Source organism: Gopherus flavomarginatus, chromosome 3 (genome assembly GCF_025201925.1).
Source record: "Gopherus flavomarginatus isolate rGopFla2 chromosome 3, rGopFla2.mat.asm, whole genome shotgun sequence".
NCBI classification, from domain to species: domain Eukaryota; kingdom Metazoa; phylum Chordata; order Testudines; family Testudinidae; genus Gopherus; species Gopherus flavomarginatus.
The window spans coordinates 89,928,687-89,943,622 of NC_066619.1; the positions used below are offsets into that span (position 1 = coordinate 89,928,687).

At 50.2% G+C, this 14,936-nt stretch overlaps 2 protein-coding genes across 16 annotated transcripts in view; one reads left to right on the top strand and one right to left on the bottom strand.

The window, feature by feature from the left end:
* AOPEP (aminopeptidase O (putative)) overlaps nt 1–14,936 on the bottom strand; it is a 365,070-nt gene that overhangs the window by 203,383 nt on the left and 146,751 nt on the right. The gene's annotated exons all lie outside the window — the stretch shown is intronic.
* On the top strand, nt 5,499–7,504 carry LOC127047555 (uncharacterized). Its single transcript, XM_050945967.1, has 2 exons — nt 5,499–5,709; nt 6,878–7,504. The coding sequence occupies exons 1-2, from the start codon at nt 5,517–5,519 to the stop codon at nt 7,447–7,449; spliced, it is 765 nt and encodes a 254-aa protein (XP_050801924.1). The 5' UTR covers nt 5,499–5,516; the 3' UTR covers nt 7,450–7,504.

Genomic DNA, 14,936 nt, shown 5'->3' on the forward strand with positions numbered 1-14,936 from the left:
CCCAAAACTGATGAGACTTGTTTATTTGTTTAGCTGGCTTGTCCTTAACAAACACCAAATAATAAAAACAATCAGCAGCATACCTTGAATGTATTCATCAGCAGCATACATTGAATATATTCATTTGACTGGCAAAATGAAAATATGCCATCAGCTCTAAGACTGAAAAATAGGAAGGGGCTACACTTACAGTTTTGCAGCGCTGGTAGTTACAGCTGTGTTAGTACAGCTGTGTAGGGTCAGCGCTGCAGTGGCCACACTTACAGCAACCAGCGCTGCAGTGTGGTCACATTTACAGCACTTGCAGCGCTGTTGGGAGTGGTGCATTGTGGGCAGCTATCCCACAGAGCACCTCGTCCCATTTTGGCGCTGTGGCTTGTGGGAAGGGGAAGGAAGTGTGAGGGTCTTTCCGCTTCCTGTTCCAACGCCCCATGGTGCTTTGCTACACATTCCGAGCAGTTCGGCGGCATTGTGATTCTGCAGCGCGATTTCTGTGGTTTTTGTTATAAATGGAACCTGAGCTGTTGACGACCTTGCTGATGAATGTTGCCAGCACATCACGCATGGCAGTGGAGCTATTCCTTCAGCTGCAAAGTGACAGTGACAGTGAGGAGTCAGACGATGATATTGAATCGCCTCACGGTGAAGACACTAAATTGCTTGTGGCAGTAACAGACGTGCTCAGCTCCGTGGAACGGCGTGTTTGGGCTCGGGAAACCAGCACTCACCGGTGGGATCACATCGTCCTGCAATCCTGGGATGACGAGCAGTGGCTGCAGAACTTTCGGATGAGAAAAGCCACTTTCATGGCACTGTGTGCTGAGCTCGCCCCTACCCTGCGGTGCAGGGACACGAGATTGAGAGCTGCCCTGCCAGTGGAGAAGCGGGTGGCTATTGCAATCTGGAAGCTGGCAACTCCAGACTGCTTCAGATCGGTGGCGAACCAGTTTGGAGTGGGAAAGTCTACCGTTGGAATGGTGCTGATGCAAGTTTGCACAGCCATTAATCGCACCCTGCTAAGAAGAACCGTGACTCTGGGGAACGTGCAGGACATTGTGGATGGCTTTGCACAAATGGGTTTCCCTAACTGTGGAGGGGCAATAGATGGGACGCATATTCCTATTCTGTCCCCACCCCACCTGGCATCAGAGTACGTTAATCGCAAGGGGTATTTCTCCGTGGTTCTGCAAGCGCTTGTGGATCACCGTTGGGTGTTTCACTGACATTTACTCAGGATGGCCTGGAAAGGTGCACAATGCACGCATCTTTAGGAACAGTTCCCTGTTCAGGAGGCTGAGGGCCGGGACTTTTTTCCCAGACCGCAAGATCACAGTAGGGGACGTCGAAATGCCCATTGTGATCCTTGGAGACCCCACTTACCCCTTAATGCCCTGGCTCATGAAACTGTATACAGGGAAGCTTGACAGGAGCAAGGACCGGTTCAAAAACAGGCTGAGCCGGTGCAGAATAACTGTGGAGTGTGCTTTTGGCCGTTTGAAAGCACGCTGGCGCTGTCTTTATGGGAAGCTAGATTTGGGGGAAAGCAGTATCTCCGCTGTTATATCCGCGTGCTGTACCCTCCATAATATTTGTGAAGGGAAGGGTGAAAGATTCAGTGAGGAATGGACCTCCGAGGTTCGACGCCTAGAGGATGAGTTTTCTCAGCCAGAGAGCAGGGCTAATAGGGAGGCCCAGGAAAGGGCTTCAAGGATTAGGGATGCTTTAAGCGAGCAATTTGATGCTGAGAGCCAACAGTAATGTTTTATGCATTGATGTGCTTTGCTTTACCTTGGTGTACAATATTTACCACTTCCAGCAAAAATATAACGTAGCGAAAAAGAAAAAAAAATCCTTTATTCAACATACAGTACATAAAAGGCAAGGGGGTTGGGGTGGTGGACTGTACATTCACAGGTTTGAATATGCCCTATTTTGATCACTATTCAATGTCTGCTGCACTTCAGGATTACTATGCTGCAGGATAATGGGGGTGGAGTGAACAAGGTAAGAATTATAGTTATCAGGGCTGGTAGGTGATCGTACAGGTGTTGGGGGCAGCTGGGGATAATAAGGAACTGGCTGCTGGAGAAAGTTGTTTTGTGGAAATACTGGGGAACAAGAAAGAGGGCTTTGGGAGGGCTGTGGGTTACCACGGTACATATTTGTCTGCATGGCTACAAGAGACTCAAAAGACTCAGTTTGGCGAGCCAGGAGGCTTATCATCTGCTTTGTGGTTTTTTTGGCAGACAATTCCTTTCTCCTGCTTTCTGTTTGCCTCCATTCATGTACACTCTGTCTCCATTCATACATTTTCTCTCTCCATTCCTGTGTCTTCCTACTTTCTCTGTTGTAGTGACTCATAACAGATTTGATCAATTCCTCTTTTGATTTTCTGGGATTTCGTCTCAAGTTCTGCAACCTACGTGAGGCCGGTGATCCGGCTGCAGTAGTCAAGGTCACTAGAAAAAAGAGAGATAGAACCATGTAATACACAGAGGCTACATTGTTTATTATCACACAGTGAAGGACTTTTTAGACTTTTGGTAGCATCTTTCTCACATACCTCACATAACACAGAGAGGACAGGGAAGCTAAGTCATGGCGAGCAATGAGGTGAGTGGTTTTCCCCCGATTTCCCCTTGGGAGTTGGAATTGACCAACAGGTCACTGGGGTTTATCTGCAATGGGTACAGGAGGTAGCTGGTGTCCTGAAGAGGGGACAGTAGTGAACAGGAAGGTGGTGAGCTGCTTGTGGGGGGCGGGGTTTGGGCTTTGGTCCGCGTTCATGCTGTCCTGCTGGTGAGGGGCAGGAGGGGAAAGCACCGCGATGCTAGATGCCTGCTGGGAGGGGGGTGCATAACACCGGAGCACACCGCATGGATGCCTACGTGCTGGGAGGGGGGGTGGGGAACAACGGCGCGCACCGCGGTGCTTGATGCCTGCTTGGAGGGGGGTGCCTAACACCGGAGCACACCGTGGATGCCTACGTGCTGGGGGGGGGGGGGAACACCGGAGCGCACCGTGGTGCTGGATGCCTGCTTGGAGGGAGGGTGGGGAACACCGGAGCGCACCGCGGTGCTGGATGCCTTCTTGGAGGGGGGTGCATAACACCGGAGCACACCGCGTGGATGCCTACATGCTGGGAGGGGGGGTGGGGAACACCGGAGCGCACCGCGGTGCTGGATGCCTGCTTGGAGGGGGTGCATAACACCGGAGCACACCGCGGTGCTGGATGCCTGCTTGGAGGGGGGTGCATAACACCGGAGCACACCGCGTGGATGCCTATGTGTTGGGAGGTGGGGTGGGGAACACCGGAGCACACCGCGTGGCTGGCTACGTGCTGGGAGGGGGTTAAACAACAGAGCGCAATGGGCTGGGGAAACGCGAACCTGGCGCCCTGCACTCAAGTATCCCTAAATTCTCAACAGGGTTTCCTACTGCCAGATATATCACTGCTGCGTTACCTGGGAAGAGAGGGAGGGTCTTCTACAGCAATGTGGATTCCGCCCTGGCCCCTATGCAGCTTGCCTGTGTGCAGCCATGGTCCCCCCACTCCTCGCTGCACAGTGGATCGGACGAGTTAGCCTGACTGGGACAAGGACCACGGTGGCTCTCCCGATCAACTTTAGAAAGCAAATTGCAAACGCTCTTGCTGCAACTTTTCAAGAGATTACCAAGGCAGATTAGAGAGACGTGATAGAGCAAATCAATGGGCTATTCCACGTTTAGGCATGCATGCAGGCAGCCATAACCCAAACCCTCCTCTCCCAAAACATAAAAATCTACTTACCCCAAGCACGATCCTCAGTTTCTTCCTCACCATCAACTTCCTGCTGCTGCGACTGGCTAGCCTCCTCCTGGCTTGAGAAGAGCTCCTAGCTGCATGCCTCCTGGGACTCCGGGGTGTCTCCCTCCACGCCAGTAGCCTCACTGTCGCTGTCCTCTACAACCTCCCCCACTTCTCCCTGCTCTGAACTCTCCATCGTGCTCCTAGGATTGGCAGTAGGGTCACACCCAAGTATGGCATCCACCTCCTGGTAAAAACGGCAGGTCGTGGGGGCAGCTCCTGAGCGGCAATTTCCCTCATGAGCTTTGCAGTAAGCACTCCTCAGCTCTTTTATTTTGACCCTGCACTGCAACACGTCCCGTTCATGGCCCCTTCTCATCAAGGACTGCGATATCTGCCCATAGGTATCATAATTTCTCCTTCTGGAGCGCAGCTGTGCTTGCACAGCCTCCTCTCTCCAAACACTTATCAGGTCCTGCAGCTCTGCACTGGTCCATGCTGGGGCTCGTTTGGTGCGTGGAGGCATGGTCGCTGATTGATTGATTGACTAATTGCAGTCCACACCTGGCTGAGCAAACAGGAAGGGGATTTTTAAAATTCCCGGGGCATTTAAAGGAGGGGTCAGGTGAGCCCAGGGCAGTGGAGTTTGCATGATTACCAGAGAGGCTTCTAAGGTATGCTGGGATACCTGCTTATGCCACGGCGGTCAATAAAAACGCTGGTGGGTGTCTACACTTGCTGACCAGCGCTGGATCACCAGCGCTGGATCCTCTACACCCGAGGCTCGACCGGGTGTACAGCCAGCGCTGCAACCAGGGAGTTGCAGCGCTGGCCGTGCTGTGCAAGTGTGTACACATCCTAAGTTGCAGCGCTGTAACCCCCTCACCAGCGCTGCAACTCTGTAGTGTAGTCAAGGCCTTAGTGTCCAACTTCTCTTATTTTAAATGTGATGCTGTAGTGGTATTCAGTAATTTGACATAGTTAGAATGAATTTCAAGCTGGCTCTGGCCATGGCTACACTAGAGAGTTGCAGCGCTGGTGAGGGGGTTACAGCGCTGCAACTTAGGATGTAGCCACACTTGCAAAGCACGGCCAGCGCTGCAACTCCCTGGTTGCAGCACTGGCTGTACACTCGGTCGAGCCTCGGGTGTAGGGATTCCAGTGCTGGTGATCCAGCGCTGGTCAGCAAGTGTGGACGCCCACCAGCGCTTTTATTGACCTCCGGGGTATAAGGAGGTATCCCAGCATACCTTAAAAGCCTCTCTGGTAATCATGCACACTCCACTGCCCTGGGCTCAGCTGACCCCACCTTTAAATGCCCCGGGAATTTTAAAAATCCCCTTCCTGTTTGCTCAGCCAGGTGTGGAGTGAAATCAAATCAATCAATCAATCAGCGACCATGCCTCCATGCCCCAGACGAGCCCCAGCATGGAACAGTTCGGAGCTGCAGGACCTCATCAGTGTTTGGGGTGAGGAAGCTGTGCAAGCACAGCTGCGTTCCAGCTGAAGAAATTATGATATCTATGGGCAGATATCACAGTCCTTGCTGAGAAGGGGCCATGAACGGGACGCGTTGCAGTGCAGGGTAAAAATTAAGGAGCTGCACAGTGCTTACTGCAAAGCCTGTGAGGGAAATCACCGCTCAGGAGCTGCCTCCACAACCTGCCATTTTTACAAGGAGCAGGATGCCATACTTGGGTGTGACCCCACTGCCAATCCTAGGAGCACGATGGAGAGTTCAGAGCAGGGAGAAGTGGGGGAGGGTTTAGAGGAAGCCGAGAGTCAGGCTACTGTGGTGGAGGGAGACACCCCGGAGTCCCAGGAGGCATGCAGTCAGGAGCTCTTCTCAAGCCAGGAGGAGGCTAGCCAGTCGCAGCAGCTGGAAGTTGCTGGTGAGGAAGAAGCTGCGGAGCGTGCTCGGGGTAAGCAGATTTTTATGTTTTGGGAGAGGAGGGTTTGGGTTATGACTGCCTGCATGCATGCCTAAACGTGGAATAGCCCATTGATTTGCTCTATCACGTCTCTCTAATCTGCCTCGGTAATCTCTTGAAAAGTTGCAGTCAGGGTGTGGGCAATGCGCTTTCGCAAGTTTATAGGGAGAGCCACCGTGGTCCTTGTCCCGGTCATGCTAACTCGTCCGATCCACTGTGCAGTGAGGGGTGGGGGGACCATGGCTGCACACAGGCAAGCTGCATAGGGGCCAGGGCGGAATCCACATTGCTGTAGAAGACCCTCCCTCTCTTCCCAGGTAACACGCAGCAGTGATATATCTGGCAGTAGGAAACCCTGTTGAGAATTTAGAGATACATGAGTGCAGGGGACCAGGTTCGCGGTCCCCCCCCAGCACCGCGGTGCGTTCCAGTCTCCCCACCCCCTTCCAGCACGTAGCCAGCACCGCGGTGCGTTCCGGTCTCCCCACCCCCTTCCAGCAGGCAGCCAGCCCCGCAGTGCGTTCCGGTCTCCCCACCCCCTTCCAGCAGGCAGCCAGCCCTGCGGTGCACTCCGGTCTCCCCTCGCCTTTCCAGCAGGCAGCCAGCCCCGCGGTGCGCTCTGGTCTCCCCATCCCCCTTTCCAGCAGGCAGCCAGCCCCGCGGCGCGCTCCGGTCTCCCCACCCCCCTTTCCAGCAGGCAGCCAGCCCCGCGGTGCACTCCGGTCTCCCCAACACCTCTTTCCAGCAGGCAGCCAGCCCCGCGGTGCGCTCCGGTCTCCCCACCTCCCTTTCCAGCAGGCAGCCAGCCCCGCGGTGCGTTCCCCCCCCTCACCAGCAGGCCGGCAGTTCCGCGGACCACCCCCCTCGCCAGCAGCTCGCCACCTTCATGTTCCCTACTGTCCCCTGTGCAGGCCACCAGCTACCTCCTGTACCCAGGGCAGATAAACCCCAGTGAGCCATCAGTCAGTTCCCCCTCCCAGGTGAAGTCGGGGCAGAAACACTTACCCCATTGCTCGCCATGCCTTCGCTTCCCTGGCCTCTCTGTGTTATGCTAGGTATGTGGGAAGGATGCTACAAAAAGTCTACAAACTCCTTCACTGTGTGATAATAAACAATGTAGCCTCTGTGTATTACATGTTTCTATCTATGGTTTTTTTAGTGACCTTGACTAATGCAGCCGGATCATCGGCCTCACGTCGCTTGCAGAACTTGAGAAAAAATCCACGAAAATCAAAAGAGGAGTTGATCAAAGCAGTTATGAATCACTACAACAGAGAAAGTAGGAAGACGCAGGAATGGAGAGAGAAGACGTATGAATGGAGAGAGAGTGTACATGAATGGAGAAAGAGTGTACATGAATGGAGGCAAACAGAAAGCAGGAGAAAGGAATTGTCTGCCAAAAAAACCACAAAGCAGATGATAAGCCTCCTGGCTCGCCAAACTGAGTCTTTTGAGTCTCTTGTAGCCATGCAGACAAATATGTACCGTGGTAACCCACAGCCCTCCCAAAGCCCTCTTCCTTGTTCCCCAGTATTTCCACAAAACAACTTTCTCCAGCAGCCAGTTCCTTATTATCCCCAGCTGCCCCCAACACCTGTACGATCACCTACCAGCCCTGATAACTATAATTCTTACCCTGTTCACTCCACCCCCATTATCCTGCAGCATAGTAATCCTGAAGTGCAGCAAACATTGAATAGTGATCAAAATAGGGCATATTCAAACCTGTGAATGTACAGTCCACCACCCCAAGCCCCTTGCCTGTTATGTACTGTATGTTGAATAAAGGTTTTTTTTCTTTTTCACTACGTTATATTATTGCTGTAAGTGGTAAATATTATACACCAAGGTAAAGCAAAGCACATCGAATGCATCAAACATTACTGTTGGCTCTCAGCATCAAATTGCTCCCTTAAAGCATCCCTAATCCTTGAAGCCCTTTCCTGGGCTGTCATAAACAGATAGCTGAGGGTTAATGTCTCTTTCACCTGAAGCACCTGACCAGAGGACCAATCAGGAAACCGGATTTTTTCAACTCTGGGTGGAGGGAAGTTTGTGTCTGAGTCTTTTGTCTGTCTGCCTGCTTTCTCTGAGCTTTGGAGAAGTAGTTTCTACTTTCTAATTTTCTGTTTCTAAGTGTAAGGACAAAGAGATCAGATAGTAAGTTATATGGTTTCTTTTCTTTGGTATTTGCATGAATATAAGTGCTGGAGTGCTTTGATTTGTATTCTTTTTGAATAAGGCTGTTTATTCAATATTCTTTTAAGCAATCGACCCTGTATTTTATCACCTTAATACAGAGAGACCATTTGTATGTAGTTTTCCTTTCTTTTTTTTTTTATAAAGCTTTCTTTTAAGACCTGTTGGAGTTTTTCCTTACTTCAGGGAAATTGAGTCTGTACTCACCAGGGAATTGGTGGGAGCAAGAAATCAGGGGGGAGATCTGTGTGTTGGATTTGCTAGCCTGATTTTGCATTCCCTCTGGGGGAATAGGAAAGTGCTTTTGGTTTCCAGGACTGGGAACAGAGAGGGGGAGTCACTCTGTGTAGTTTCACAGAGCTTGTGTCTGTGTATCTCTCCAGGAGCACCTGGAGGGGGGAAGGGAAAAAGGATTATTTCCCTTTGTTGTGAGACTCAAGGGATTTGGGTCTTGGGGTCCCCAGGGAAGGTTTTTCAGGGGGACCAGAGTGCCCCAAAACACTCTAATTTTTTGGGTGGTGGCAGCAAGTACCAGGTCCAAGCTGGTAACTAAGCTTGGAGGTTTTCATGCTAACCCCCATATTTTGGACGCTAAGGTCCAAATCTGGGACTAAGGTTATGACATGGTGTAGCAGCGGTTGGGATATAGACAGTATCCAGAAGCCAGTAGGAATATTATATTTTTCTTTTCTCTGCTAAGGGCTTTTTAGCAGAGAGAAACAGTTTGGTTTTAAAAGGGAACCAGAGAGAATTTTTTTTTCTGCTCTCTCTGGCAGTTTGTGGCTTGCATCATAAGCAAGAAACCATTAAGGTGGTATTAAGAGTCTTTTGTCACACAATAGCACTCCCATTGAGAGTCATTACCAGCACTATATATATGCAAATAAAGTGGTTTTTCTAGTTTACGCTAGAGGAAGAAAAGGAAAAAAGCACTGTTGCTAGGCAGACTTCAGGAGGCAACAGAGAACCTGCAGTTCAGAAGATAAACACCGGAGGGCACCCCAACACAAGAAAACAGGAATCATGACTTCTAAGGCAAAAATTGAGGCCAAAGAGCAATTCAAAGAAGCTGAACACAGGCGACAACTGGAAATAAAACAAAAAGAGATGGAGATGAAAGAAAGAGAAGAACAAATCAAACAGGCAGCACACAATAGAAAACTAGAAGAAGAAGAGGTGGCCTACCGAAGGAAACAAGCAGAAGATGAGTTGGCCCACAGAAGGAAGCAAGAAGAAGAAGAGGCGGCCCACCGCCGAGACATGGAAAAACACCAAAAAGAAATGGAAAAACAACAAAAAGAAATGGAAAAACAACAAAAAGAGAATGAAGAGAAGGAAAAACAGAGAAAACATGAACTGGAGTTGGCAAAAGCTGGGCTGCATGTGCCAGCCAACCCTACCAACCCGGCGCCAATTATTGCTCCACAGCACAGGAAATTTCCCACCTACAAGGCAGGTGATGACACCGAGGCCTTCTTGGAAAATTTGAAAGAGCCTGTCTTGGGTACAACATCCCCGAAGACCAGTACATGGTAGAATTAAGGTCACAGCTCAGTGGACCTTTAGCAGAGGTGGCAGCTGAAATGCCTAAGCAGCAAATGAATGACTATAAACTTTTTCAAACCAAGGCCAGATACAGAATGGGGATAACCCCAGATCATGCCCGTCGGCGCTTCAGAACCCAAAAGTGGAAACCAGAGGTGTCATTTCCCAAACACGCCTACTACATTGCAAAAAACTATGAGGCCTGGATAACAGGAAACAACGTTCAAACCTTGGAAGAACTGCACCTCCTCATACAAATGGAGCAGTTCTTGGATGGTGTTCCTGAAGACATCACACGGTACATACAAGATGGAAAACCCAAAGATCTCGCTGAGGCGGGGGAGATTGGAGCCAAATGGATGGAAGTGGCAGAAAGCAAGAAAGCTACTGTCAAGGGGAACGATTACCCCAGGGGGCACACAGACCATAAACCCTACAACCGAGGACAGCCAAAGACCCCACATACCACCCAAGTAAAGCCACAGACACCCTACTCTTCCACCTCACCAGTCTCCAGTAACTCACCTCGGCCCAGTGACCCATCAGATGGAAGATGCTTTAAGTGTAATGAACTGGGACATATCAAGGCCAACTGTCCCAAGAACACCATGCGAGTGCAATTCATTACACCACCATCACACCAAAGATCCCCAGGCCCAGATGCCTCTCAAATACCCTTGGAGCGAAGGGAAAATTTGAGAGTGGGCGGTAAGAAGGTTACTCCGTGGAGAGACACGGGGGCACAAGTGTCAGCTATCCACCAATCCTTTGTTGACCCCAAATTCATCAACCCAAAGGCCAAAGTTACAATTTACCCCTTCATGTCACAAGCTGTAGACTTGCCTACAGCTCAACTGCCTGTCCAGTACAAAAGCTGGTCAGGAATGTGGACTTTTGCAGTCTATGACAATTATCCTATCCCCATGCTACTGGGGGAAGACTTGGCCAACCAGGTGAGGCGGGCCAAGAGAGTGGGAATGGTTACACGTAGCCAAACCAGGCAAGCTTCCAGACCCATTCCTGTTCCTGAGCCGTCCACAGAGGCCCCGTCTGTGTTACCAGAGACCCAGACAGAGGTAGTGGACCCGGATTCCATGCCTACCACTGAAACAGCCACAGCATCTCCAGTCCCAGGCCCGGAACTGGAACAGCAACCAGCACCAGCAAGTGCAACCACATCTTCAAACTCAACGCCAGAGGGCGCCAGCGAGCCAGAACTGGCAGAAGCAAAAGACAGCCATACCCAAAAGGCTCAGCCAGAGCCTGAAATACCCTCAGGTGCACCAGCGGAGAGCGGTTCACCAGCAACGGAAACAACCCCATCACCTACATCGCTTCCAGAGGGACCAAGCCCAAGTCCACAGTCTGAGGAAGAACTGGTGACCCCAGCCTCAAGGGAACAGTTCCAGACTGAGCAGGAAGCAGATGACAGCCTTCAGAAAGCTTGGGCGGCGGCACGGAGCACCCCACCGCCTCTCAGCTCTTCTAATCGATCCCGGTTTGTTATAGACCAAGGACTTTTATACAAGGAAATTCTTTCTGGTGGACACCGGGAAGAATGGCAGCCGCAAAAACAGTTGGTGGTTCCAACTAAGTACCGGGGGAAGCTCTTAAGCTTAGCCCATGATCATCCCAGTGGCCATGCTGGGGTGAACAGAACCAAGGACCGGTTGGGGAAGTCCTTCCACTGGGAGGGGATGGGCAAGGACGTTGCCAAGTATGTCCGGTCTTGTGAGGTATGCCAAAGAGTGGGAAAGCCTCAAGACCAGGTCAAGGCCCCTCTCCAGCCACTCCTCATAATTGAGGTCCCATTTCAGCGAGTAGCTGTGGATATTCTGGGCCCTTTCCCAAAAAAGACGCCCAGAGAAAAGCAGTACGTACTGACTTTAGTGGACTTTGCTACCCGATGGCCGGAAGCAGTAGCTCTAGGCAACACCAGGGCTAACACTGTGTGCCTGGCCTTAACAGACATCTTTGCCAGGGTAGGTTGGCCCTCCGACATCCTTACAGATTCAGGGTCTAATTTCCTGGCAGGGACCATGGAAAAACTGTGGGAAACTCATGGGGTGAATCACTTGGTTGCCACCCCGTACCACCATCAAACCAATGGCCTGGTGGAAAGGTTCAATGGAACTTTGGGGGCCATGATACGAAAATTCATCAACGAATTCTCCAATAATTGGGACCTAATGTTGCAGCAGTTGCTGTTTGCCTACAGGGCTGTACCACATCCCAGTTTAGGGTTTTCACCATTTGAACTTGTGTATGGTCACGAGGTTAAGGGACCATTACAGTTGGTGAAGCAGCAATGGGAGGGGTTTACGACTTCTCCAGGAACTAACATTCTGGACTTTGTAAGCAATCTGCAAAGCACCCTCCAACACTCTTTAGCCCTTGCTAGAGAGAATCTAAAGGATGCTCAGGAAGAGCAAAAGGCCTGGTATGACAGACATGCCAGAGAACGTTCCTTCAAGGTAGGAGACCAGGTTATGGTCTTGAAGGCGCAACAGGCCCATAAGATGGAAGCATCATGGGAAGGGCCATTCACGGTCCAAGAGCGCCTGGGAACTGTAAATTACCTCATAGCATTTCCCAATTCCTCACTAAAACCTAGAGTTTACCATGTTAATTCTCTCAAGCCTTTCTATTCCAGAGACTTACAGGTTTGTCAGTTTACAGTCCAGGGAGATGATGCTGAGTGGCCTGAGGGTGTCTACTACGACGGGAAAAAAAGACGGTGGCTTGGAAGAGGTGAACCTCTCAACCACCCTGGAACGTCTGCAGCGGCAACAAATCAAGGAGCTGTGCACTAGCTTCGCCCCATTGTTCTCAGCCACCCCAGGACGGACTGAACGGGCATACCACTCCATTGATACAGGTAATGCTCACCCAATCAGAACCCCACCTTACCGGGTGTCTCCTCATGCCCAAGCTGCTATAGAACGGGAGATCCAGAACATGCTACAGATGGGTATAATCCGCTCATCTACCAGTGCATGGGCATCTCCAGTGGTTCTGGTACCCAAACCAGATGGGGAAATACGCTTTTGCGTGGACTACCGTAAGCTAAATGCGGTAACTCGTCCGGACAACTATCCAATGCCACGCACTAATGAGCTATTGGAGAAGTTGGGACGTGCCCAGTTCATCTCTACAATAGACTTAACCAAGGGGTACTGGCAAGTACCGCTAGATGAACCTGCCAAGGAGAGGTCAGCATTCGTCACCCATGCGGGGGTGTATGAATTCAATGTCCTTCCTTTCGGCCTTCAAAATGCACCCGCCACCTTCCAGAGGCTGGTAGATGGTCTACTAGCTGGACTGGGAAAATTTGCAGTTGCCTACCTCAATGATGTGGCCATTTTTTCAGACTCCTGGCCCGAACACCTACTACACCTGGAAAAGGTCTTTGAGCGCATCAGGCAGGCCGGACTAACTGTTAAGGCCAAAAAGTGTCAAATAGGCCAAAACAAAGTGACTTACCTGGGGCACCAGGTGGGTCGAGGAACCATAAACCCCCTACAGGCCAAGGTGGATGCTATCCAAAAGTGGCCTGTCCCATGGTCCAAAAAGCAGGTCCAATCCTTCTTAGGCTTGGCCGGATACTACAGGCGATTTGTACCACACTACAGCCAGATCGCTGCCCCATTGACCGACCTGACCAAAAAGACCCAGCCAAATGCAGTTAAGTGAACTGATGAGTGTCAAAAGGCCTTTACCCAACTTAAGGCAACGCTCATGTCTGACCCTGTACTCAGGGCCCCGGACTTTGACAAGCCATTCCTAGTAACCACAGATGCATCTGAGCGTGGTATAGGAGCAGTGCTCATGCAGGAAGCAACAGATCACAACTTCCATCCCGTCGTGTTTCTCAGCAAAAAACTGTCTGAGAGGGAAAGTCACTGGTCAGTCAGTGAAAAGGAATGCTATGCCATTGTGTACGCCCTGGAAAAGCTACGCCCATATGTTTGGGGACGGCGGTTCCAACTACAAACTGACCATGGTGCACTAAAGTGGCTTCATACTGCCAAGGGAAACAACAAGAAACTTCTTCGTTGGAGTTTAGCTCTCCAAGATTTTGATTTTGAAATTCAGCACATCACAGGAGCTTCTAATAAAGTTGCTGATGCACTCTCCCGTAAGAGTTTCCCAGAATTCAGTAGTTAAAAAGTGTTCTTAAAATGTAAAAGTCTGTTAGTTATATACTTAGTAGTATATGTAAAGGTGCATGTGTTGTAGTAATCTGTTTATTTTAAAGTTCTAAAAGGAAATCGCCGCCAGTGAGCTTCCCCACTGTCTGCAATTTGGGGGGCGTGTCATAAACAGATAGCTAAGGGTTAATGTCTCTTTCACCTGAAGCACCTGACCAGAGGACCAATCAGGAAACCGGATTTTTTCAACTCTGGGTGGAGGGAAGTTTGTGTCTGAGTCTTTTGTCTGTCTGCCTGCTTTCTCTGAGCTTTGGAGAAGTAGTTTCTACTTTCTAATCTTCTGTTTCTAAGTGTAAGGACAAAGAGATCAGATAGTAAGTTATATGGTTTCTTTTCTTTGGTATTTGCATGAATATAAGTGCTGGAGTGCTTTGATTTGTATTCTTTTTGAATAAGGCTGTTTATTCAATATTCTTTTAAGCAATCGACCCTGTATTTTATCACCTTAATACAGAGAGACCATTTGTATGTAGTTTTCCTTTCTTTATTTTTATAAAGCTTTCTTTTAAGACCTGTTGGAGTTTTTCCTTACTTCAGGGAAATTGAGTCTGTACTCACCAGGGAATTGGTGGGAGCAAGAAATCAGGGGGGAGATCTGTGTGTTGGATTTGCTAGCCTGATTTTGCATTCCCTCTGGGGGGAATAGGAAAGTGCTTTTGGTTTCCAGGACTGGGAACAGAGAGGGGGAGTCACTCTGTGTAGTTTCACAGAGCTTGTGTCTGTGTATCTCTCCAGGAGCACCTGGAGGGGGGAAGGGAAAAAGGATTATTTCCCTTTGTTGTGAGACTCAAGGGATTTGGGTCTTGGGGTCCCCAGGGAAGGTTTTTCAGGGGGACCAGAGTGCCCCAAAACACTCTAATTTTTGGGTGGTGGCAGCAAGTACCAGGTCCAAGCTGGTAACTAAGCTTGGAGGTTTTCATGCTAACCCCCATATTTTGGACGCTAAGGTCCAAATCTGGGACTGAGGTTATGACATGGGCCTCCCTATTAGCCCTGCTCTCTGGCTGAGAAAACTCATCCTCTAGGCGTCGAACCTCGGAGGTCCATTCCTCACTGAATCTTTCACCCTTCCCTTCACAAATATTATGGAGGGTACAACACGCGGATATAATAGCGGAGATGCTGCTTTCCCCCAAATCTAGCTTCCCATAAAGACACCTCCAGCGGGCTTTCAAACGGCCAAAAGCACACTCCACAGTCATTCTGCACCGGTTCAGCCTGTAGTTGAACCGGTCCTTGCTTCTGTCAAGCTTCCCTGTATAC

Coding starts and splice junctions, on each gene's coding strand:
- LOC127047555 (XM_050945967.1), top strand. CDS start 5,517: ATGGAGAGTTCAGAGCAGGGAGAAGTGGGGGAGGGTTTAGAGGAAGCC. Junction 5,710..6,877: donor AGCTGCGGAGCGTGCTCGGG/GTAAGCAGATTT, acceptor TGGTTTTTTTAG/TGACCTTGACTAATGCAGCC.